This window comes from Loxodonta africana, chromosome 13 (genome assembly GCF_030014295.1).
Source record: "Loxodonta africana isolate mLoxAfr1 chromosome 13, mLoxAfr1.hap2, whole genome shotgun sequence".
Taxonomy (NCBI): domain Eukaryota; kingdom Metazoa; phylum Chordata; class Mammalia; order Proboscidea; family Elephantidae; genus Loxodonta; species Loxodonta africana.
In genome coordinates, this window is record NC_087354.1 from 36,100,856 (window position 1) to 36,127,247 (window position 26,392).

Genomic DNA, 26,392 nt, shown 5'->3' on the forward strand with positions numbered 1-26,392 from the left:
ACCCAAAGATACCCAGGGCAGGTCTAGAGAAACGGAACTCCAGCAAAGCAGTCCGGGTCTCCGGCCATTCTCCCACCTAACCCTGGGTTCCCACTGCCACAGTCCTACTTACTGGGTGGCCCCACAGCCACTTTCCTACACCTGCAGTGAGGAGACACTCACAGCTTCCCGAGGGAGAGCCTGAAACTATGGGTGTTGACTATGGGATGGGAAAGCCCCCCCCCACCCCACCCCCATCTGCACTTCCCCCGGGGCCTGGGTCTCCATCAGTCATCTGACAGCCTGGCAGCACCCTGAGATACTGCCCTTGTTCCCCGAGTCCTCTCTCCTCCAGCTCCTCCTTCCCATCACCCTCCTGGTCCTCTCACCTTGGGGACTGCCTGAATTTCAGTGCCCTTCTTAAAAATGTGCAGCCCTGCAGCATGGGGGTCCTTGGGGTCATGGAACTATTCTGATGAGCTGACCGGATCCATGCTGATATCCTGGTGGTGATACTAAACTATGGTTATGCAGGATGTTACCACTGGGGGAGGCTGTATGAAGGGCATTTGGGATCTTTCTGTATTATTTCTTACGACTGCATGTGAGTCTACAATTATCTCAAAATTTTAAAAAGTGCAGCGCTGGAATGACAGCAGTGTTGAGGCTGTGCGCCCAGACAGAAGTGCAGTAGGGCCTGATACTCCGTACGGCCAGGTGGGGATACCCAGAGCCGCTATTAATTTGCTGAGGATGGGGGAACGGCTCGTTGCTCAGGGCGGCCATGCCAGAGAGCTGTATTGCCATCACTTTTATAGCAAGTACATGTCAATAAAACACCGAAGCACAGCTTACCATTTCCAACTCAAAGTCCAGGAGCTTGCAGGCACCGTAGATGGGAGGCTTAGCTGTAATAACACCAGAAAAAGAGGCTGTTAGGAGTGCCAGGCCAGGGAGCTCACTGCATGGACCCAGACACCTGGGCACCCGGCAGTGCCTAGGTCTTGGGGGCACTCACAGTCATCGGGGCTCATCTGTCCCATGGGCCTTCGGATCGGGGTGCCGGACACCACAACGGAGGAGGCGCGCCCATGGTAGCCTACCGGTAAGTGCAACCTGATAAAGGAAGACGAAAGAGGGCAGGGTGTCAACTCCGTCATGGGCTGCAAAGTAAATTTTAAAAAACTACAAACAAGAAGAGTCAACCCATAGACATGGTTCAAAAATCAAAAGGTACGTAAGGGTAAACGGTGGGAATAAAATTACGACTTTCTCCCACCCTCGTCTCTAGCACCAGTATGGTGCTGACGCAGACCCAGGAAGAGCTGGTAATGATCATGGTTACCATCTGCTCGGCACTTAGTATGTGCCGGGCATCACGCGAAGTGCTTTTCATATTGTTTCTCTTTTAATGTCACCTTTACAAAAGCCCTGCCCTGCACGTGTCATTAGCCATCATTAAACAGACCCGGCTCTGAGAACTTAAGTGGCTTGACTGGGTCACATAGCTGTGAAGTGGTGGAGTTGGGATTGAAATCCAGGTGGTCTGACCACAAAGTTCTGCAGCTTCCACTGTAGCCTGCTCCCTACCTAATACAATGAGACCCTGCAAACAGATGGTAAAGCTCAAAGCAGAAGAGTCATCCAAGGCAATGCGAACACTGTCAAGAGCTCTGTTTATTAGACAGAAATGTGGGAGAGGAAATGAAAGATGAAAGCCAATACAGTTCGCACTTTCAAATGTCAAAACTCATTATAAAGGTATTTAAAATAGCGTGGTGCTGACAAAAGAGATCCCCTGAACAATCTGACATATCCAGAAGGCTGGCTGGGAAGCCACATGAGAACACTTAGCACACAATAAATAAAAAGTAGTGAATGTTGTTTAGACAATGAGACCCTGTAGTGCATTCAGTAAAAACCAGCTTCTGTTGAGTTGATTTGGACTCATGGTGACCCCACGTGTGTCAGAATAGAACTGTGCTCCATAATATTTTCAATGGCTGATTTTTTAGAAATAAATTGCCAGGTCTTTCTTCCAAGTGGCATCTGGGTGGACTCAAACTTCCAACCTTTCAGTTAGCAGCTGAGTGCATCAACCACTTGCACCACCCAGGAGTGGGTTCTATAGTGACCCCAAAAAAGACATGTCTACATTCTAACCCCCGGAAAATGTAAACATGACTTTATTTGAGAAAAGTGTCTTTGTAGACGTAAGCAAGTTAAGGATCTCGAGATCAGGGCATCCTGAGTTATCCAGGTGGGTCCAAAATCCAATGACAAGTGTCCTTACAAGAGACAGAAGATGAAAAGACATAGAGAAGGGAAGGCCATGTGAGGACAGAGGCAGAGATGGAAGTTATGTGGCCATAAGCCAAGGAATGTCTGCAGCCATCAGTAGCTGGAAGAAGCAAGGAACAAACTGTCCCCTAGAGCCTTCAGAGGGAGTGTGGCCTTGCCAACACCTTGATTTCAAACTCGTGGCCTCTAGAACTGTGATAGAATAAATTTTCACTGTCGTAAATCTGTGGTAATTTGTTACAGAAGGCCCAGGAAACTAATACAGATTCATACCTCACATGAGACATAAAAGAAAATTCCCGATGGATTAAAGATCTAAATGTACAAAGCAAGGCTATAACAAGTACTATGAAAAAATACAGACTCTATTTTCAAATTCTTAGGGTGGAGAAAGCCTTTCTAAACATGACACAAAAGTAAATGCCACAAAGAAAATGACTGAGCCCCCGGACACCCTTTGAACTCAGTACTGGAGTCACTGCTGAGGCTCACCCTCCAGCCAAAGATTAGACAGGTCTATAGGGCCAAAAATAACATACCTGAGGGACGTGCTTCATAGTTCAATCATGTATATGAGACTAATGAGCACACCAGCCCAAAAACAAAGGCGAGAAGGCAGGAAGGGACAGGAAAGCAGGATGACTGGGAACAGGGAACCCAGTGTGGAGAAGGGAAGGGTGTTGACACACCGTGGGGCTGGCAACCAATGTGACAAAAACAATCTGTGTATTAACTGTTTAATGAGGAAATAATTTGCTCTGTAAACTTTCACCTAAATCACAATAATAATTTAAAAAAGACCAGACTTACTGGTTGGATGGAGACCAGAGGAATCCCTAAGACTATGGCCCCTGGGCACCCTGCTAACTCAGAACTGAAGCCATTCCTGAAGCCTACTTTTCAGCCAAAGATTAGACAGGACTATAATACAAACAATAACCCATGTGAGGAATGTGCTTCCTAGTTCAATCAAATATACAAGACCAACTGGGCAGCTCCTGTCCAGAGGCAGAATGAGAAGGCAGGAAGGGACAGGAACAGGTTGAATGGTCACAGGGAACCCGGGGTGGAAAGTGGCGTGTGCTGTCACATTGTGGGGATTGCAACTAACGTGACAAAACAATAAAGGTGTAAATTTTTGTATGAGAAATTAATTTGAGCTGTGTCATGGACTGAATTGTGTGTCCCCCCCCCGCCCCAAAATATCTGTCAACTTGGCTAGGCCGTGATTCCCAGTATTGAGTGACTGTCCACCATTTTGTCATCTGCTGTGATTTTCCTATGTGTTGTAAATCCTATTTTTTTTTTTTTTTTATGATGTTAATGAGATAGGATTAGCAGCAGTTATATAAACTCAATCTACAAGGTTAATCTACAGTTTAAGCCAATGTCTTCTGAGATGCAAAAGATAGAAGCAAGCAGAGAGACAGGGGAACCTCATACCATCAAGAGAGTAGCACCAGGAGAAGAGCGCGTCCTTTGAACCTGCGGATCCTGCACTGAGGAGCTCCTTGACCAGAGGAAGATTGATGACGAGGACCTTCCTCCAGAGCTGAAAGAGAAAGCCTTCCCTTGGAGCTGACACCCTGCATTTGGACTTCTAGCCTGCTAGACTGTGAGAAAATAAACTTCTGTTTTTGAGCCATCCACTTGTGGTATTTCTGTTATAGCAGTACTAGATAACTAAGATGAGCTGTAAACTTTCACCTAAGGCACAGTATAAATAAACAAATTAAACACTCCTTCAAATTAATAAGAGATGAACAACTGAATAGAAAAACTGGCTGAAGGCATGCAAGAATATCTCTGAAAGAATATGTAAGAACGGATAGCACTATTGCCTCTGGAGAAGGGAACTGGATGGTGGGAGACAGGAGTGGGAAAGTCTTTTTTCCACTGTTTGCCCTTAAGAACCTTTTGGATTTTGAACCATGTACATGTATTGACTCTTTCTTGTTGCTTTTAATTTCTTAAATGTTTGAACTTTTTTTTTTTTGCTTTTAATTTCTTAAATATTTGATATACAAAAAGATATCATAACAAATAATTATATACTGCCAATGAAGCTAAGGAATAAAATGTTGCAATTCAGTTAAATGCCCTTTTTGTATTCCTCCTTGATCGTTCCCTCTCCTTCCCTCCCTTTCTGCCCTCTCCCTGAAGAGGGGACCACCGCTGAAATTTGGTGTCCTTCATTCCCCTTATTTCTATACACTTTCACTATTGTGTAGTATTTTTTTGCATCTTGTTATACAAATGGTATTTTATTGCATATGTTTCTTGCACTGTTGTTGTTGCTGTTGTGTGCCGTCAAGTTGATTCTGACTCATAGTGATCCTATAGGACAGAGTAGAACTGCCCCATAGGTTTTCCAAGGCTGTAATCTTTACGGGCGCAGATCGCCAGGTCTTTTCTCCTGAAGAGCCACTGGTGGGTTTGAGCCACTGACCTTTCCATTAGCAGTTGAGTGCTTAACCTTTGTGCCACCAGGGCTCCCTTTTCTTGCGTTACTGATTCACAAAAATTATTTTGCAAAAGACTGAGGTAGATTTAAGTTTACTTAAAAGGAGAGATATCAAAGATTGACTCAATAGCAGCTGCCAGACACAGATACATATATAGATATACACATACATGTATGTATGTGTATATATATATTTTAATTTTTTTGTTTTTTTAATACAAATGAGAGCACAGTTTACATAATACATACCCTCCAGCTTGCTTATCTCACTTAACAATATATCATGCATATCCCTCTTGATCTAACTTATTCTTTCAATAGCTACAAAGCATTGACTACTGTGAATAGATCACAATTTATTCAGCTATTCCTCTACCAATGAGTCTTCAAACAGCTTCCAGCTTTGGACAACTAGAAATACTGTCAAATGACCATCCTCACCCTTGAACACTGACACGCTGTGCTTTCATTTCTGTAGGACAGACACACACAAGTGAGACTGAGGGTCAAAGGGTATGTTCATTGTACATTTTAAATGCTCTATTTTCTGTACTTTCTGTACTGTGTGGATTAATTACAAAAAGTACATATTATCTTTATTACACAAGATACATCCATAAAGCAAAAAGGCACAGCATGGCTACCTTGTGTTAAACATCTCTAGAGAGGGTCTGTTTGTGCTCATTCTGCTGAAGAAAACGGGGTGGGGATGGCTGAGGCTCTCACACCTGGTTTCAGACATGATTAACCCATTTCCTGGTCTCTCTCCTCACTTCCTGCTGGCCACCTGATACTGATGCCCAAGGACCAGAGTCCCAAAGGGCTAGGCAGTCCCATCAAGTCAACACCACCAGGGCCACCAGACAGACAGGCTGACTGCAAGTGAACTCAGCCTGGAGCCTGCACAGAAGCCTGTCGGCCGGGCTCTACCCTGGTCTGGTTCTGCAGCCTTGGCCTGTTGCTTAACTTCCCTGGGTGGTAACCTGCTCTGTCTCTTTCTCCCCCCTTTTCCTTCTTCATGTTTATTCCAACAGATACCCACCCTGCAGCCCAGCCCAACTGAAACTGCTCTTAGAAAAGACTTCTTCCCCCCCAGCATCTTGTGTGTGGTTGGCAGCACCCAGTCCTGGGGGCGTACTCACTACTGGGTAGGACCTCCACAGTTCCAAGCAACTGCCCCATCCAGAAGGCAGCACAGAACAAAGGAGAAAGGTCACAGCTCTGGGACCTGGCTCAGGCAATGGTCCTGAGCTGGGAGTTAGGAGCCGGTCTCTGGCCACGTTTGTCCTCAGGCAAGTCAATTCCTTCTCTGAGCCTGTTTTCTCGCCTGTAAAATGGGCTAACAATCATGGCCTTGGACCTCCCAGAACTAATGAGAATTAATCCAAGAATGTAGCAACCACATTTTGAGAAATACACACCACCAGACTCATGCGAGGATTCTCATTCACCAGCAATTTCTAAGCTCAGAGAATGCTGAAATGTAAAACTCACCAATAAAACAATAATATGCAGCTTACAAATGGAAGAATCCAGGAAGGATCTTAGTGACTCAGAGGGATTTATTTCCAACCCCTGTGTTCTAGATGAAGTAACTGCAGTTTAGAGAGGTTAAGGAACAGCAGGCCCAGGACTGAGCGGAGATCAGAAGCTGAGGCTGGCTCCCACTTCACTTCCAGAGGTTCCAACAGTATGACCATTACAGTAAGTCCCTGGGTGAAGAATGTCTGACTTACAGACAACTCCTACTTAAGAACGGAATGCCATAAAGCCTACTGTATTAAAATTTTGAGTTAAATACAATGGTTCATAATAATGAATACACATACTACTTCGTGATGCTCATGAAAATATTGGAAGTGTTTCTTAAGTGCTTCCATACGTAGAAAGGTAATATATGTACTATATACTAAGACAAACATTTGACTAACTGACGCTAAATAAGAACCATATGTCCCTGTCCCAACTTACCTACCAATCGACTTCAAGTCAGGCTTAGGAACAGATCTCGTTCGTAACCCGGGGACTGCCTTACTGCTTTTCCTCCCCAGTTTGTTTTAGCCCAAGAGGACCTTAACAGTCCCTGGGGACAAACATGTTGCTGGAAAAGGAAAGACAGACTTTGAACATATAGATACAAACCAGTTTGGCATCAAGGCATTGTCCTTGTCCCTGAACATGATGCCAACATTTGTAGCATGCTGCCGAGAGGAGTAGAAGTCCGTGTAGTCTCCTGCAAAGAGAGGCATGAGAGAGCCCAGCAGTGACCCAGACCCTCAGGAAGGATCGTGGAACAGTCCAAGGACCAGGGCGGGAGATGTGAGGAGGCCGAAGCAGGAACACAAGCTCCCAGGGGCCCATGCTCAGGGCGCCAAGCGCTTCGGGGTGCTGCGGGCAGAGCCGGGGGCGTGCTCACGACTGCACTTGCACCTTTCTAAGCTGCCCTGCCTCAATTCTTCCTGCAGTGACAGCCATATGCAACACAAAATAGCTTCACTGAAGATTCATTTCCAAAGCCCCGAGTGAGAAACCAAGGAGAAACAAGGAGCCAGCAATTTCTGAAACACGCACTGGAGTCTGAACACGACCCGGCGGACCCTGCTCCCAGCATGAGCTTCCAGTTTCTCCACACCTGCCTGCTTCTCATTCCTCAGGTCCCATGGGCCTTCCTCACCAGGCCTTTGCCTAAGCTATGCCAGCCACCTTGTCTCTGTGTGTCCACAGCCTTTCACTTCTTTGAGGGCCCTTCCCCTACGGCCAGTGCCCTGGATTCGGACTTCTAGCCTCCTGAACTGTGAGACAATAAATTTCTGTTCTTTAAAGCCATCCCCATGCTCACTCACTGGATCTCCCTCCTATGAACCCTTCAGCTGAACCTATTATGGGTTGAACTACGTCCCCCCCAAAATATGTGGTGATATCCTAACCCCTATACCTTTGGAGGAGCCCTCATGGTGCAGTGGTTAAGAGCTCGGCTGCCAACCAAAAGGCCAGCAGTTCAAATCCACCAGCCACTCCTTGGAAACCCTATGGGGCAGTTCTACTCTGTCCTGTAGGGTTGCTAGGAATCTACTAGAAGGCAATTGGTTTGTATATCTTTGGAAACAGGGCTTTCTTTGATATGTTAATGAGGTCATATCAGTGTAGGGTGTGTCCTGAACCTAATCACTTCTGAGTTATAAGGAGCAGTACAGAGACAAGCAAGCACAAATGGGTGAAAGACAGATGCCACATGAAGGTCTCCAAGGAGGAATGCTGGGAGACAAGGGTCTTTCCCCAGAGCCGACAGACAGCCCCTTCCCCTACAGCCAGTGCCCTAAATTCACAGTTCTAGTCTCCTGAGCTGTGAGACAATAAATTTCTGTTCTTTAAAGTCACCCACCTGGAAACTAAGACAACACCGTTTTTGGGGAATGCCTCACTGCTCACAGGTGGTGAAGGTATGTGTGTGCATAACTTACTTCTTCGCTATTCTGTGGCCTAGTCTGGACCTCATTCTGTTTGATTCTCCCTTAATGCCAAGAACAAGGTCTTACACTTCGCCGGTGCCCAATAAGTGCCTGTTGATTACAACACATGTGGGTGGTTTGCGAGTTGTGGGCACCTGGCTCCCAAACCAAAAAAAAAACCAAACAAGCTGCCATGGAGTTGACTCTAACTCATGACAACTCCATTTGTGTCAGAGTAGAACTGTGTTCCATACGGTTTTCAAAGGCTGAGTTTTTGGAAGTAGATCTCTAGGCCTTTCTTCCAAGATATCTGTGGGTAGACTCAAACCTCCAACCTTGCAGTTAGCAGCCAACTGCACTGTTTTCATCACCCAGGGTCTCTTACCTGTCTTCCATGCAGGAGTAAATCCTTCATCTGCTGGAAGAGCTCTCTTTAGAGTTTACAAACAACTTCTCTTGGCCTATCCTTTCAGTTGCTGCCAACTTATTACTAGAATACACAGGAAAAACCAGTTGGGACAGTTTGCCTATTATCCTTCCTAAATCTCCCATCAAAAAAAAAGAAAAGCTAGTTAGGCCAATACCAACAGCCTAGACTGGAAATGAACATGAGGAAGTATAAAGAGAGAAAGGAAAGTCTATGGAGCCAACTGGGGAAGAGGGGTAGACTGAGCCCTAGTTTCTGCTTCTCGACTTCAGTCCCAAAGCATAGAAATAACAGCTGAGATGTTTTTCAAAAGAATAAATGCATAACAAGGAAACAAAGACAGGTACCATCAACCAATCAGAAATAATGAGGAATCCCTGAGAGATGATTAGTTCGCCAAGAACTAGTTCGCCAAAAAAATGCTGTAGCCCCAAACAAGTGCGAGAGAGGAGTGCTGGGAGAAGAGGGTGGCTGAGTGGGTACAAGTGAGTCAACCCCTGCACCCCCCACTCTTTACCCAGCTTTTTCCAAACACCAGGCAGCAGAGGCCTTTACCTAGGCTGAAGAGCTGGGCCAGAGAGGCAGCAAAATGTCTCCAGAGGTTGGCAGTCCTCAGGAGAAATAGGGAGCAAGCCCACTGGTGGAAAGCAAAATACTAGAACTCTGCACCTGGAAGCAAGTCCTGCCCCTCTCGCTGGGGGCTGGCTACAGGAAAAGCTGCATCCACAGACAGATAACAGGGTATTTGGTACATAAACAAAGATGAGCACATGAGCCAGAGTCGACCAAGCATCCAGGAAAACCCTCACCATGAAAGAGGTGCCAATTCAACCCATGAAAGAAATGACATTCAAGGAAACAAAATTAATAGAGATGCCAGAAGGAGACTTAAAAGAAGCATACTTTCATAGCTTTTAGTAAGAGATCAGTAAGAAAGGACATTGCACACATAAATCAAGAACAGATTGTTTTGTGAAAAAATAACTCCAGATCTGGAATGGAAAATGATTAGAATTTGCCTCTCTCTGACTCAGAGAAGGTCATCCTGGGCTCTTGTCTGCCCTCCTCCCCTACCTGGACAAGACCTCCTTTGTTCCTGCCTTTGGACGCTGGATATACGGTCCCCTCAGCCCCATCTTAGGACGGAAAGCATGTAAGACACAGAAAACCATTTGCAGGTACCTACAGAAAAGCCCTGGTGGCATAGTGGTTAAGTGCTATGGCTGCGAACCAAAAGGTTGGCAGTTCGAATCCACCAGGCGCTCCTTGGAAACCCTATGGGGCAGTTCTACTCTGTCCTATAGGGTCGCTGAGTCAGAATTGACTGCACGGCACTGGGTTTGGTTTTTTTTGGTGGGGGGGGGCAGGTTACAGAAAAGGAAAATAAATCTGATGCTCCAGCTCTTCTCTTAAAAACAGAAACATGGAAGTGAGTAAGTCTTGTTTCATAAAATCACGGGTCTGACGCATCCAAACTCCCTGAGGGACCAAACTGCTGGGCTAAGGGCTGTGGGAGCCATGGACTTGGGGAACACCTAGCTCAAATGGCATAACCTAGTTTATAAAAAAAATATTCTACACTCTACTTTGGTGAGTAGCATCTGGGGTCTTCAAAGCCTGTGAGCAGCCATCTAGGATACTCACTGGTCTCACCCCTTCAGGAGCAAGGAAGAATGAAGAAAACTAAAGATACAAGGGAAAGATTAGTCCAAAGGACAAATGGACCACATCTACCATGGCCTCCACCAGACTGAGTCCAGTACAACTAGATGGTGCCCGGCTACCACCACTGACTGCTCTGATAGAGATCACAGTAGAGGGTCCCAGACAGAGCTGGAGAAAAATGCAGAACAAAATTCTAACTCAAAAAGAAAGACCAGATTTGCTGGCCTGACAGAGACTGGAAAAACCCTGAGAGTATGGCCCCTGGACACCCTTTCAGCTCAGTAATGAAGTCACTCCTGAGGTTCACCCTTCAGCCATAGATTAGACAGGCCCATAGAACGAAATGAGACTAAAGGGGCATACCAGCCCTGGGGCAAGTCTAGAAGGCAGGAGGGGACAGGAAAGTTGGAAATAGGGAACCCAAGGTAGAGAAGGGAGAGTGTTGACGTATCGTGGGGTTGTTAATCAATGTCATAAAACAATATGTGTACTAACTGTTTAATGAGAAACTAGTTTGTTCTGTAAGCCTATCCTCTAAAGTATAATAAAAAAAAGAAAGGAAAAATCATGGGTCTGAGGGGCAGAAAAGACCTGGTTTAAAACTACGTCTTTGGGTAGATAATATATTATTCCCACTTAATAGAGGTACAAGTAAGGTCTGCAGACATTAAACAACTTGCCCAAATCTGTATTTGAATTCTGACTCTGCCATTTCCTGGCTGTGTATGATCTTGGACAACCCCTTTACTTCTCTGGGTCTCAGTTGCTCCATCTGTAAAATGGGAATAACAGTGCCAATCATAGGGATGTTGGGAGAGTAAAGGAAATAATATACCTAAAGTATGTATCATAGTGCCTGGCATATCGTAGGCCTTTCCTTACCCCTATTGAGCATCACTGTTGTCCTGGCATGGCTATTTCAATTCAATTTCGCATTAGAGAGGCTCAAAGCAGAGCTAAAGGTTGAATCTTTTTCAAATAAGAAAACATATAAGAGCGTGTGTCTTACAGACTGTAAAGTGCGGTACAAACACATATCACTCCAGCACTTGCTTTAGAATAACACAGCACTACATTTACATTCTGCAACAATATCAGCTACCCTGGTAGGAGCCCAGGGCAGAGCCAATAAGGCATTTCAGAGCACGCCTGCCAAATTAAAAAATGTAATAGTGTCTGCCTCCTTGTTTGTTTGTTTTCCAATATATATGTACGGTCTACATTATTCTCACTTAAAAGGGGTTGGAAAACAGTAGAGAAAAGGAAGAATTGAGAGAAAGGAAATACAGGGAAAACTTCTTCATCAGGGAACCAGCGGATGGTTAGCAGTAGAAGGTAAACAATTCTTATCAAACTCGGGTTTTGACTTGAGGTCCCTGGGCGGCACAGTTCATGCTCGGCTGCTAGCCTAAAGGTTGGCAGTTTGAACCCACCCAGAGGTGCCATGGAAGAAAGGCCTGGTGATCTACTGTAAGATCACAGCCAAGAAAACACTACGGAGCTCAGTTCTACTCTGTAACACATGAAGTTGCCGTGAGTCAGAATGCATTTGATGGCAGCAGGTTTGGTTTTGGTTATGTGCTTCTCAGCACAGTATTTCAACTATTTATAATCTTTAAACCCTTAGGGAGGGTCAGCAAATACTGAATATATATCTGCCTCTCTTTTGGAAGTGGACTATCTGTATGTAAGGCTTCCTTGGGCTGATCTAGGAACTTAACCACAGAAGCGGGGCAGCGACAGCCAGAAGGGCTGCCAGGGCCCAGGCTGTTGGGATGCTCATCTTAGCCAGAGTCTGTGGTCCTAAAGGGACTGGCAGGGTCCACCAGTCTCTAACACGCCTGGACACAAACCCAACAGGCGAGGTCTCCTCACCAGGCTGGTGGACCACGATGAAGGGCTGCAATTTCTGCCTCAGACAGATCCAGTTTCTCTCTTTGCTTCAGGCTAAGGCAACCTCAACAACTCCAACTTCCTGAATGAAACTCTATTTGGACAGTCTGCCAAGTGCTTAAGTTGGGGCCCTTCACTGCTCTCTGGCCTCTTTCCTCAAAACTGCTGACTCATGGGTTGAGCCCAGAGCACTTGCCCCATAGCCTCTTGGCAGGGCCAGATTAAGGCACGTGGGGGCCCTAAACACTGATAATCTGTGGTACCCCCTCCTGTTTACTTAGGCATTCGAACAGTACATGTGAGTTATATATATATATACATGCGTGTATACAAAATACATATATATACACACATAGCTATACATGATGTAACTTCTTTTTAAATGCGACTATAATATTCGCAATTGAACAAAAAACTGGCATATGCCATTTTAGCAGAATGAGATGAACTGAAATATAAAATTTTAGTGGATACCAGGTACTAAGATTTTTACTATATACCACATTTTCTACAAAAGGAGTATTCCACATATTCTACAACAAAGAAAATCAGTCGGTGAACTTAGTTGTTGTAACAATCAATGTAAAATTCTGTTCATCTTCCACAATGAAAAATTGACTTCTACCAATTTTGCTTTAAACGGCTCATACTTCAGATTTGATACTTGTTTCATAATGAATGCTGTAATTATAAATGAAAAGATGTCATAAGAGAAAATTTAATGGTCACAAAACAAATATTACAACAAACTTCTATATTTTATTTTTAGATTTTTCATCTCTAACATGTTATAATTAAAAACACTTCATTTCATTCTTTGCTGTAACAAACTCTTCAATGATTTCATCACAATTGAGCTGCCAAACAGTACCAACTTCCATATATAGTAAGAATAATGAATCGAGTCTTTCTCAAAGCATTGTTGAAGGCTAGGATTATCGAGTCTTTTTAGGGACAAAAATGGGCTTTCTGTTACACAGTCCGTGATCATTAAAGTTAGGAATATGCGTAAAGCGATTTCAACATTGGGAAATGTGCGTTACAGAGTCATACATGCCTACACGAGTAAAATCTGTCTTTCCTGAATCTATAAACTTAGTCCTCATGTAAGAATGAAATTGTCGCTCTTCTCCGTAAAGGCTTTTAAGTCATCCGGATGAGCCTGCACTAACTTCTCGGGTGCCTTCACACATCAGGGATGTCCACATTGTGTGAGGAGGAAAAGCTATTTGAAAGAATTTCATACACTTTCACCCTTCTTTTCATACAAAATTCAAGTGTGTCAATGATGGTGTAGTATGTGGTTACACAAAACTGATCTCTGGCCCTCAATACTTCTGGAGCACTTCCGTCATTTACTTGTTTCTTTCCAGTACTTCCACGGCAGTGAACTGCTTGATAATCAGTATTTGGCAGTATTCATTTTGTTGTGTTTTCAAAATCTTCTCTTACACTATGTGAATACCCTGTTAGCGACTGGTAGAGATCTGTGCGTGTCTTTAAATTACTTCTGACTCTTGGAGAGCTTGACTTGTCCACCGACAATGCTGCAATGTATTATTCCACGTAACCAACATAAATACATACTCTAGTGTTTGCATTTTGTTGGCAATGTTTTCAGCTTCTCTTTTGGTATCTTCTTTTTGTGTGTGGTCTTCAGTAATATTTTCTAAGGCATCTAGAATCTGACTGCACAATTCAAGGTGTAGGGACAGGTTACCCAATAAGGTAAGCACATACTTAGGGTCACAAGGGGACTGGAGTTCCCATTGGTTGTCTACCCAGACGTGCACAAGAGCATCCCCTTGTGTTTGTAACATGGCAAAGAGCATTGCTGGCCCTCCTGGCTGAAGTTGCTGGATCAGCAGATATGGATGTACAAGGCTGTTCTCTCAAAATGGATCAGAGACCTGTTTAACTATTAACATAATTTGTCCTTGCCCAGTAATCACTCATGTTGGATCCAGCTGCATATTGGGTGAATGTAGCAAGAGTTAGACGTGACAGCCCACCCCCACCTCTTGTTTATTAGAGAGAAATAGTATACTCCGAAGAGGTTGAAATAAGGAGTTTCAATTACACGAGAGGGGACCACAGGAGACATATGTCAATGAAGGTGTTGAAGTGGTAGGAGCCTCATAGCTTAAATAACCTTGTGGTATCCTCATGACACTTGGTGAACTTTATTTCCAGCCGGCACATTCTTATGAACTAGACCTGGTATCAATTTCATTTAGCAACTGCAGTTCCCTTCCACTGCGACGCTTGCTTTTCCTTGTGTCCTGTCTACTTGGCATGTATGGATCTTTGCTTTGCACAACTGTTATCTCTGCTTTGTTGATCTCCTAAGCATGTGCTTACCTTGCTTACTGGGTAAACCACCCCTGCCTCTTGGGAAAAGAAGGAGATATGATGTGCAAGGAGCCGTGCAGCCAGCCACAACTTGGGGCAGTCTGCAAGCTCCCTGGGAGAGAGTTCTGGTCTTCAGACACAGCCTGAGTTAATGGCAGAAGAGTAACAGCCCCAGAGCCCTTCCTCCGTGTCCTCCCACCACCAGAAAGCAGGGACCAAGGCATTGGCTCTTGGCCCAGTAAGCTGCCTCGCCCATATGTCTCAGTGTGGAGGCCGTACTCACCTACGGTGGCTGGAAGGTGCATCGCGGCAGAAGCCTGGGAGGCGAATGCACTGAAATAGAACCAGGGGTTTCAGGCCAAGCACGTGGTGAATTGGGGTCCCTGCTCTGATTGCCCACCCATAGGCTCAGCCCACACCACCCCCAAATCTTGCTACAAATCCTCCAACAGGCAGTTTCAGGCTGGACTGGGGCCAGAGCTTTGTCCACGCGCTAAAGCCGACTGGTTCTATGTTCCAGTCTAGGAAACGGGCTAAACTCACTCCTACTTGGGAAACCAGTCAAGGGCACAGACGATGCTGATAAGGAAAAGTGGAGCGAATGGGGGGGGGGGCGGCAGGCCTAACCTAGCCTATGAGGCGCAAAGGCAAGCCCAGGCTGCCCACAGCACTCCGCCAACCTGCAGCCCAGGCAGGGGCTGGATGCAGGTGAATCTGACTCAGTAAGGCGGAGGCAGCCAAGCTGTGACTCCGAACAGCACAGACTACCATACAGTTCCCATCAACCCTGCCACGTCCCCTCTCCCCACCAGTGTCCACCTGCCCCTCACCGCTTCCGAAGCTCCATGTCATCCCTGAGCCTGGCTTGGCTGGCAGACAGCAAGCTCTGTAACGATGCTCTCGCCTCCTTCCAGGCAGCCTGCCCCAGGCCCATGAAGCTGTTGAGGGTTGGCTAGACCAAAACAGGGAGAAAGATCAGGCACAGGAAAGCCCTGGGGGATACCCCACCAGCCAATGGGAGCCCAGCGTGTCAAGGCCCCTACCACCTATCTCCAGGTCACTCCACCTCTCGAGACCTTAGTTCTTAGTTTTGTCATCTGTTCATCAAGCAGAAGAAAGGTATTGCCTTTCTGTAATGGGCTTCAACCCCTTGGCCTTGCAGACAGTTATCAAAGCCCAGGACCTGCCACCTTTAATAGCTAAACCTGTTATTTTAGTTACCTTGTGCTGCCATAACAAAAAATACCACAAGTGGGTGACTTTAAAGAACAGGAATTTATTTTCTCACAGTTCTAGAGGCTAAATGTCCAAATCAGGGTCTCGGCCACGTTGATTCTTTCTGTGGGCCTCTCTCCTTTCTGGTGGCTGCTGGCACTCCTTGGCATTCTCAGGCATCTGTCTTCCTTCTGTGTGTGTCTGTGTCTAACCTGTTCCTTTCATCACGCAGAAGTGACTAGGTTTAGGACTCAGGCTACACTGGTATGGCCTCATTAACATAACAAAAGAAAACCCTATTTCCAAATACGGTCACATCCACAGGTACTAATGACCAGGATTTCAACACGTATTTTTCTTTCCAATACATATTTTTGTGGGGCACAATGCAATCCATGACATCTGTTAACCTTGGCCTGAACTGAAGTTGAAGGAGGTAGACACTCCAGTCTGCATGGGGGTTCCCAGCCTAAACTGATCCCCTTCACTTGAGTTACAAAGGGGTTTCTTGGGGAAAATGAGGAATTATTACTTAAAGGGTACTGAGTTTCTCTTGGGGAGATGAAAAAGTTTTAGAAATAGTGGGTATGGTTACACAACATGGCAAATGTAAGTAATGTCACTGAAATGTACTCTTAAAAATGACCCTTTGTACTGGTACAACAACAGACACATAGACCAGTAGAACAGAATTGAGAACCCAGATATAAATCCATCCACATATGAGCAGCTGATATTTGACAAAGGCCCAGTGTCAGTTAATTGGGGAAAAGATAGTCTTTTTAACAAATGGTGCTGGCATAACTGGATATCCATTTGCAAAAAAATGAAACAGGACCCATACCTCACACCATGCACAAAAACTAACTCCAAGTGGATCAAAGACCTAAACATAAAGACTAAAACAATAAAGATCATGGAAGAAAAAATAGGGACAACCTTAGGAGCCCTAATACAAGGCATAACCAGAATACAAAATATTACCAAAAATGATGAAGAGAAACCAGATAACTGGGAGCTCCTAAAAATCAAACACCTATGCTCATCTAAAGACTTCACCAAAATAGTAAAAAGACCACCTACAGATTGGGAAAGAATTTTCAGCTATGACATCTCCGACCAGCGCCTGATCTCTAAAATCTATATGATTCTGTCAAAACTCAACTACAAAAAGACAAACAACCCAATGAAGAAGTGGGCAAAGGATATGAACACACACTTCACTAAAGAAGATATTCAGGTAGCTAACAGATACATGAGAAAATGCTCTCGATCATCAGCCATTAGAGAAATGCAAATTAAAACTACGATGAGATTCCATCTTACTCCAACAAGGCTGGCATTAATCCAAAAAACACAAAATAATAAATGTTGGAGAGGCTGCGGAGAGATTGGAACTCTTATACACTGCTGGTGGGAATGTAAAGTGGTACAACCACTTTGGAAATCTATCTGGCGTTATCTTAAACAGTTAGAACTACCATACAATCCAGAAATCCCACTCCTCGGAATATACCCTAGAGAAATAAGAGCCTTCACACAAACAGATATATGCACACCCATGTTTATTGCAGCTCTGTTTACAATAGCAAAAAGCTGGAAGCAACCAAGGTGTCCATCAACGGACGAATGGTTAAATAAATTGTGGTATATTCACACAATGGAATACTACGCATCGATAAAGAACAGTGATTAATCTGTGAAACATTTCATAACATGGAGGAACCTGGAAGGCATTATGCTGAGCGAAATTAGTCAGAGGCAAAAGGACAAATATTATATAAGACCACTATTATAAGATCTTGAGAAGTAGTATAAACTGAGAAGAACACATACTTTTGTGGTTACGAGGGGGGAGGGAGGGAGGGTGGGAGAGGGTCTTTTTACTGATTAATTAGTAGATAAGAACTGCTTTAGGTGAAGGGAAGGACAATACTCAATACATGGAAGGTCAGCTCAACTGGACTGGACCAAAAGCAAAAAAGTTTCCGGGATAAACTGAATGCTTCAAAGGTCAGCGGAGCAAGGGCGGGGGTTTGGGGACTATGGTTTAAGGGGACTTCTAAGTCAATTGGCAAAATAATTCTATTATGAAAACATTCTGCATCCCACTTTGAAATGTGGCGTCTGGGGTCTTAAATGCTAACAAGCGGCCATCTAAGATGCATCAATTTGTCTCAACCCACCTCGAGCAAAGGAGAATGAAGAACACCAAGGACACACGATAACTAAGAGCCCAAGAGACAGAAAGGGCCACATGAACCAGAGACCTACATCATCCTGAGACCAGAAGAACTAGTTGGTGCCTGGACACAATCGATGACTGCCCTGACAGGGAGCACAGCAGAGGACCCCCGAGGGAGCAGGAGATCAGTGGGATGCAGACCCCAAATTCTCATAAAAAGACCATACTTAATGGTCTGACTGAGACTAGAGGAATCCCGGCGGTCATGGTCCCCAAACCTTCTGTTGGCACAGGACAGGAACCGTCCCCGAAGACAACTCATCAGACATGAAAGGGACTGGACAGTGGGTAGGAGAGAGATGCTGATGAAGAGTGAGCTAATTATATCAGGTGGACAACTGAGACTGTGTTGGCATCTCCTGTCTGGAGGAGGGATGGGAGGATAGAGAGAGTTGGAAGCTGGCATAATTGTCAAGAAAGGAGAGACTGGAAGGGCTGACTCATTAGGGGGACAGCAAGTGGGAGTACGGAGTAAGGAGTATAGAAACTTACATGTGACAGTCTGACTTGATTTGTAAATGTTCACCTGAAGCTCAATAAAAGTTAAAAAAAAAAAAAATGACCCTTTGCAGGGAAGTAGATTCATGTCCATTTCACATGTGCGTGCACTTCGGGCTCACTCCTAATGGTGGCAGCACAGAGGGCCCTGGAGGCCAGGTGTCCACTCCTCCCAGCCTATCCCTGTGGACCTGGGGGGCAGGGCTCATGGCTCCCTCCCTAAGAGGGTCCTGCCCAGGCCTTGGGCAGGCAGATGCTCAAACAGCTTAATGAGGACGTCAACCAGGTTTGTTGAAGAGCCTCGCCCCTGCAACTGGGAATGCTCAGCTCTGCAAAATAGACATCAACTCCAGGACATTCCATTTGGTCTCAAGGCATCTAGAAACCTACTTCAAAGTGTCCCAAGGCCACCCCTGCCAGTCTGTCTCTCCCAGAACAACCCCAGCCTTATTCACCTAAACTGCTGAAGCCGAATGCACTATCTCTATCAGAAATGCCCTCCATTTCAAAGAGCATTGTCTGCAAGGCATTTGCAACAAGTGTCATTGAAATCAGTGACCAGCCATGTGACAGTGTCCTACCTCATCAAAGACATCCTGGTGTTTGGAGAGGACAGGCCCGGTGAAGAGGTGCTTGATGACGCTGAGGTCCAGTATCTGGTCGCCAATCGCCACACCGATCCTCGGTCTTGGCTGGGAGACAGATGGCATGGTCAGCACCAGGAAAAGCCTTGGGGAGGGCTGGGCTCATGTGCACAGAGAGCCTGTCTATGTGAAAAGCCCTGGCCCCCCGATACCCTCTTCGAAGAACAAACTGAAGAATTCAGTCCTTGGCATCCTATCCCAGCTCCCTGGGCCTCAACTGGGCAGAAATTGCCCATGTTCTCTGCCCAGACGAAACCTGGTGCCATCTCTGCTTCCAGGACAAAGAATCTTCATCTGCTGAATGAGAAGTCAAATACCTAAAGCACAACCCTTTGGAGCAGGGAAGGAGCAGAAGCCTAGTCCAAGCCTCATATCCAAGGACCAGTAATACCAGTTGTCAGTGAGTCAGTTCTAACTCATGACGACGTCATGTGTGTCAGAATAGAACTGTGCCCTATAGGGTTTCGGATGGCTAATTTTTCAGAAGTAGATTGCCAGACTTTTCTTCTGAGGAGCCCCTGGGTGGGGTTGAACCTCCAACACTTTGGTTAGCAGTTGAGAATATTAAGTGTTTGCACCCCCAAGGACTTCCTATCCAGGGACAATTCCCAGCTTAAAGGGGCCTGCCGAAAGGTCATGGAAGCTGCATATACACATCCAAACTCCCTGAGGGACCGAAATCCTAGGCTGGGGGCTGTGGGGACCATGGTCTCAGGGAACATCTAGCTCAACTGGCATAACATAGTTCATAAAGAAAATGTTCTACATTCTACTTTTGTGAGTTGCATCTGGGGTCTGAGCAGCCATCTAAGACACTCCACTGGTCTCACCCATTCAGGAATAAGGGAGAATGAAGAAAACTAAAGACACAAGGGAAAGATTAGTCCAAAGGACTAACAGACCACAACTACCATGGCCACCACCAGACTGAGTCCAGTACAAACTAGATGGTACCTAGCTACCACCACTAACTGCTCTGACAGGGATCACAATAGAGGGTCCCAGACAGAGCTGGAGAAAAATGTAGAACAAAATTCTAACTTACTTACAAAAAAAGACCAGACTTACTGGCCTGACAGGGACTGGAGAAACCCCAAGAGTATGGCCCCCAGACACCCTTTTAGCTCAGTGATTAAGTTATTCTTAAAGTTCACCCATCAGCCAAAGATTAGACAAGCCCATGAAACAAAACGAGACTAAGGGGGCACACCAGCCCAGGGGCAAGGACTAGAAGGCAGGAGAGAGCAGGAAAGCTGGTAATAGGGAATCCAAGGTCAAGAAGGGAGAGTGTTGACATGTCGTAGGGTTGTTAACCAGTGTCATAAAACAATATGTGGTGCTATTTAATGAGAAGCTAGTTTGTTCTGTAAACCTCCATCTAAAGTACAACTTAAAAAAAAGCGGGGGGGGGGGGGTGGGGAGCTGCTTATGGTTTCCCACATGTTGGGTGAGGAGCTGGCCCCATTACCAGGCAGTTGGTATATGTTTCAGATTTAATCTAGGCTTAAGGGGATGCTCTACACAGCAGAGCAGTGAGTGCGGCACACACCATGGCGAGGGCCTGCTGGCTTGGGTGAATGAGCTCTGCTGTGCTAAAACGGAGCAGAGCTCAGGTCATGAGGGAGCACAATGCCCAACTGCTCAGAATGTGCAGGGCAAGTTCCTTTCTGCACCATAAAATCCCACCATCAAAGCTATTATGTCTCAAATATGTGGGAAAGATTGGTCTTTGTCCCCACAGCCCTGAGCTTTGCTTGTCAAAGTCAGGAACCCAAGAGCACATTTGTGGAATCGGTCTCCTGGGGTTCTCTCCTGAGCCCAACTTCCAGCTCTCCTGACCCACTGTCTTGTTTCTCTGCCATTTCAACTCCAGGGAGCATATAGGTAGACCTGTTGTTAGTGTTAAGTGCTGTCAGGTTGATTTTTACTCATAGTGACCCCATTTGATAGAACAGAACTGCCCCATAGAGTTTTCTTGGCTATAATCTTTACAGAAGCAGATCACCAGGTCTTTCTCTGCACTAGGTGAGTTCGAGTGGCCAACCTTTTGGTTGGCAGCTGAGCACTTAGCCACTTGTACCACCAGGGCTCCTTATAGGCAGGCCTACTAGCTGGCTTTATCTCCATTGGCTGCTCATTCTGGCAGGCTCAGAGAAGATAGGTTAGTGATCTCTCCATGCAGGTCAGCCCCTGGGACCAGGGGTGGACAGGAAGTGCCCTCACCCAGCAGCCCTGAATAGGCTGCTTGAGAGCCTGGCTGTCATTCCCAGCTCCACTGCCAACCCCTTGGGCCTCCACCTCTCCTCAGGAAAATGGCACCTTCTGTGATCCCCAAAGAGCTGGGCCACCTGGATCTGAGTGCCATCCAATCAGGGGATGCACAGGGTAGACCCTTGGGCTATTTCTCTGACCCTTGCCCCACATCCAGCTGAAAGCAAAATGGAGCCACTAACCCTGAGAAAACTCCAAAATCTAGTCAGAAGCTGTGGTTGACAGATTCTCGGCTTCAACAAAGCCAGGAAGCACCAGGGGGAAGTCACTGCCCTCCAGCTCCAAACTGAGACCTGAGGAGCCAGAAACACAGCCTGAGAGAGGGAGTCCCCATACTTTAGACCTTAGGGTTAGTTTCTTCAGTGCCATTCTAGAAGGAACTCACAACTGGGATCCAGCACCCCTGTGCTCCCAGCCTGCACAGCCATTCACCATTCTGTCACCTTGGACAAATCCCTGATCCTCTCTGGGACTCAGGTTTCCATCTCTATCTTGAGGGAGGTAGCCTAGGGAGAGATATTCCATTTGTCTAAATCTAAGGGAATTCATGTGCATTGTCTCTGTTTTATAAAGTTTTACCCAACTCCCAGCTTGATGTAGAAGAGGGTAAAGTACAGGGTTTGGAGGCTGACAGATACGGATTCTAACCCCAAATCTGCCTCTTACTGGCTGTGAAACCTGGAGCATGATTCTTAGCCTCTCTGATTCCTCATCTGTAAAATGGGCACAACAAAACAATGGCAGGTTTGTTGTGAGAATTCAATTAACTAATATCTGTAAATCTCTCATTGTGAGAGGAGACACAGGGTAGATATTCATTCATACAACATACATTTATTGAGCATCTACTACGTGCCAGCAGTACACTAAAGCGGCTAAGGCCCTGGCAATAGAGAGGAGTGACTTGGTTCCCGCCCTCAAGAAGCAAAATGAAACAAGATGTAGGGATAGGCAAGAACCGTGGTGGGGTGCAGTGGGAACTCATTCAGAGAGGGTGTTTAGGGGAGGCCTCTGAAGAGGTGACATTTAAGCTGAGTCCTGAAGAGTGAGAAGGAACCAGGCATGTACAGAGTAGAAGGAAGAGCATTCCAGACACAAGGAACAACACGTGCTAAGGCCCTAAGGCAGGAAACTGCTCTTGGTGTGTTTCAGAAAATCAACGGCAGCCAGTGTGGCTGGAGAGAAGCAGAAGACCGGTAGGCAGAGGCAGGGCCGGACCACAGGGGCTTTAACAAAGCATCTCCAGATGACTGCCATCCCCCGTTTCTCAGCAGTCACTGTGCCTACCTTTACATACAGTATGTATGTATGACACAGAGTATGTATGTACATATACATGGAGCCCTGGTGGCACAGTAGTTAAGAGCTCGAGTGCTGACCAAAAGGTAGGCAGTTCGAATCTACCAGCCGCTGCTTAGAAACCCTATGGGGCACTTCTACTCTGTCCTACAGGGTGGATATGAATCCAAATTGACCTGACAGCAATGGGTTTGGTTTTTGGTTTTGGATGTATATACATATCTCTATCTATGTATATATCTATGCATATACATACATACAGTATGTACATATATATTACATACATATATATTCTGGAAACGCTGGTAGCATAGTGGTTAAGGGCTACAGCAGCTAACCAAAAGGTTGGCAGTCAAATCCACCAGGTACTCCTTGGAAGCCTGATGGGGCAGTTCTACCTTGTCCTGTATGGTCGCTATGAGTTGGAATTAACTCAACAGCAAGGGTTTCGGGTTTTTTTTTAGTATACGTTCTGTTGGTCCATGAGCAAGGAGCCCTGAAGGCACAATGGTTAAGTGCTCAGCTATTGAAGGTTGGCAGTTTGAACCCAGCAGCAGCTCCACTGCAGAAAAGACCTGGCAACCTGCTCCCATAAAAGATTACAGCCTAGGAACCCTATAGGACAGTTGAACTTTGTCATAGAGGGTCACTATGAATCAATCTACTCGATGGCACACAACAACAGTCCATGAGCAATGCGCAACTAGGGAGGGGATCTCATGTGTCTTTGATCCCCAACATCTATCTGGGATTCTATAGTTTAGAGCTGAATTGGGAGTTTACCTTTAAAGCTGAGAGCAGAAATCCAAACAAAAAATTCCATAAACAATTCCAAGGGACTCCACTTTCCCCACCGAGGAACCTGTTTATTATTTCTTTGCTGATAACCCCCAGCTTTCTAAGATGTTTTTATGCTAATCAGGATCTAAGATGACTAGACTGGGTCTAGCCCAAAGTTGGGGTTTGAAAAGATTTGCTGAATAAAGGATGAATGAAATGATGGCTGATTAATTCACTCTTGTTCCACCCAAATTATGAAAGACTGCTATGAGTCAGAATCAACTCAAAGGCAATGGGTTTGGTTTTTTGGTTTTGGCGCTGGCATGGAGGAAGGGGAGGCCTTGACATGGCAACTAGACCAGCCTAAAGAGGCAGCCATAGCTATTGGAATATTGGAGTTCCACAGTGGGAGCTTTAGACAAGGTCTGTTAGCTTGAAGGCCCTAAGCCTTCTGGAATGCCAAGGGGCTGCCTCCCCAACCTCAACACTCTTATCAGAGGGCAGTGAGAAGGGGCTCTCTCTCCCAGGCCGCCCTATTTGCTGTCTAATGCACATTCTAATGTGGAAACAGCTGGACATGGTGTCTGAAGGACTCAGTTGCACTCTAACCAAAACCAAACCAAACCTGTTGCCACTGAGTCAATTCCGACTCATAGCAACCCTATAGGACAGGGAAGAACTGCCCCATAGAGTTTCCAAGTAGCAGTTGGTGGATTCGAGCTGCCAACCTTTTGGTTAGCAGTCGAGTACTTAACTACTGTGCCACCAGGGCTTCCGTACTCTAAGGAGGGTTAATTCCAGGTTCTTCTGGGAAAACAAGCCAAAGCACTCTACTGGGGTGTGCTTGCCTCTCGTCAATATTTCCTTCTAATTAATTCGTGCTCCCAGGAAAGGTAAGGGCACACTGCTGAGGGCAAAGTGTTAGAGGCTGGTTGCCCAACTCGGGTTAAGGTTTAACATATTTTGTATTTTGTCCCTCAGTGGGGGGTGGGGAGGCGGAGTGTCAAATTCTTGTGTCCTTGCAACATCTGGCCAGGTCTGGCAATTGTGAAACCACAACTTGACTCACTGGCCACAGGCAAAACCACAAAAAGCCAACCACTTCGGACAAACCACCAGCCGTGGGGGAAGGGACCTCACCTTCTAGGAAGGGGCTGGCTTCCAGAAGCTCCATTTCACAAATATTTCCTGAACACTGTTGAGTCCGAGCAGATTCTGCAGTTCTACAGTTTACAGAGGAGTTCCTGGGTGGTGCAGTTAACATGCTCAGCTGCTAACTGAAAGGGTGGAAGTTGAGTCCACCCAGATGCACCCCGGAAGAAAGCCCTCGTGACCGACTTCCAAACAATCAGCCACTGAAAACCCTGTGGAGCACAGTTCTACTCTGAGACACATGGGGTCGCTGTGAGTGAGAGCCCACTAGACGGCAACTGTTTCATTACAGAGCTGATTCAGGAGCTTGCCTTTAAAGTCAGCAGCAGAAATCCAAGGAAATCCAAGGAAAAAATACCATAAATGATTCCAAGGGGATCCTCTTTCCCCACCCAGAAACCTGCGTATTATATATTTCCTAGTAAAACCTCAGTTTTCTAAGATTTCATTGTATCTACAGACTGCACTTACTAAGTGACAATTCGTTTCCCTGCCCAAAAGGGCATCTGAGCAGCAGAAGATGACGGTGAGCCCACACCACCCAGATGAAGAAATTCCAGCCGGAGGCAAAGAAACTTGACATCTTAGATTCCGCAGCTCCTGCGTCAGGAAATGCGTGTGTCCCTTTAAGCGGCTAAAATACCGGGGTTAATTAATGTCCCCGCGGTTCCAGGGTGAGGGGCTAACCTTCCAGATGAAGAATCAGCCATAACCTGGAGTCTCTGGGGAAAAGAAACACACTCCCACAACTTTGGAGATGGCAGCATGATTGCACGCAACTTCTCGGTAACAAGAACCCTACTTGCTCTGCTTAAGAGGGAGAGAGGTTTACGTGTTTCATTTCATTTTGCATTTAATTCTCACACAGCCCTGCAGAAGCTGAGGCTGAGCAGTTTAATAACTTGCACAGCTAGAAAGTTACCTGGCAGTATTCGAACTCACGCGCACTAGAGAGACACGTCCCCATGCCTCCACGCACCCACCCTCTCCCACTCCCAAAGGCAGGAACGGGAATGAGGGCTGAACAGCTCCTCAATGACACCAAGGGTCTTCAGGGGTTCTAGCAAGGGGAAGGATGGGCCCCACGTCCTCCTAGGAGCCGGAGGGCCTGGGTTGGACGCTGGCAAGGGGTAAAAAGGGATGGGCGAAGGCCCGAGGCGGAGAGGGCAAGGTGGGGCGGGGGTCCCAGCCTGAGGGGGCGCCCTCCCTTCGCGGGCCGGGCAGCCGAAGCGCAGCAGCTCACGTTGCTTTCGGTGGAGAAGACGCCGTAAGGCAGGTTGTGGATGGGGAAGTCAGACTCCTCGGCCACCGGGATGAAGGACATGATGGCGAGCAGTAGCAGGGCGCCGGGGGTGGACGGTGAACAGGACTGGGATCTGCCGGGGCGGTCAGGCTGAACCGCGGCCCCTGCGGGACCCGGCCGTCCCTCCGCCCCCAGGCCCGCCCCACAGGGCTGCCCGTGACCTAGGAGAGACCCGGCTCCCGCTCGCCTATTGGCTCCACTGACAGCTCCCCGCCCCCTCAGCCAGCACCGCCCCTCCGGGAGCCCCGCCCCGGACAAGCCCCGCCCCAGGCGGTCCGCCCCTCCGATGGCCCCGCCCCGGACAAGCCCCGCCCCTCCGGGGCCCCGCCCCGGACAAGCCCCGCCCCAGGCGACCCCCCTCCGAGGGCCCCGCCCCCGGACAAGCCCCGCCCCAGGCGGCCCGCCCCTCCGAGGGCCCCGCCCCGAGCAAGCCCATCCCCTTGGCGAGCCCGTCT

The 26,392-nt window shown here is 46.7% G+C and overlaps 1 protein-coding gene across 1 annotated transcript in view; it reads right to left on the reverse strand.

Moving 5' to 3' along the window:
* Positions 1-26,089, reverse strand: part of FAH (fumarylacetoacetate hydrolase) — a 48,794-nt gene extending 22,705 nt beyond the window's left edge. The window contains exons 1-7 of the mRNA XM_064267203.1: positions 25,878-26,089; positions 19,070-19,180; positions 15,361-15,482; positions 14,814-14,863; positions 6,887-6,977; positions 998-1,095; positions 835-887 (exon numbers count right to left, since the gene is read on the reverse strand). Of these exons, the coding sequence (XP_064123273.1) occupies positions 835-887; positions 998-1,095; positions 6,887-6,977; positions 14,814-14,863; positions 15,361-15,482; positions 19,070-19,180; positions 25,878-25,958 (606 nt within the window). The 5' untranslated portion in view covers positions 25,959-26,089. The remainder of the gene's footprint in view (positions 1-834; positions 888-997; positions 1,096-6,886; positions 6,978-14,813; positions 14,864-15,360; positions 15,483-19,069; positions 19,181-25,877) is intronic.
* Positions 26,090-26,392: the final 303 nt, after the last annotated feature.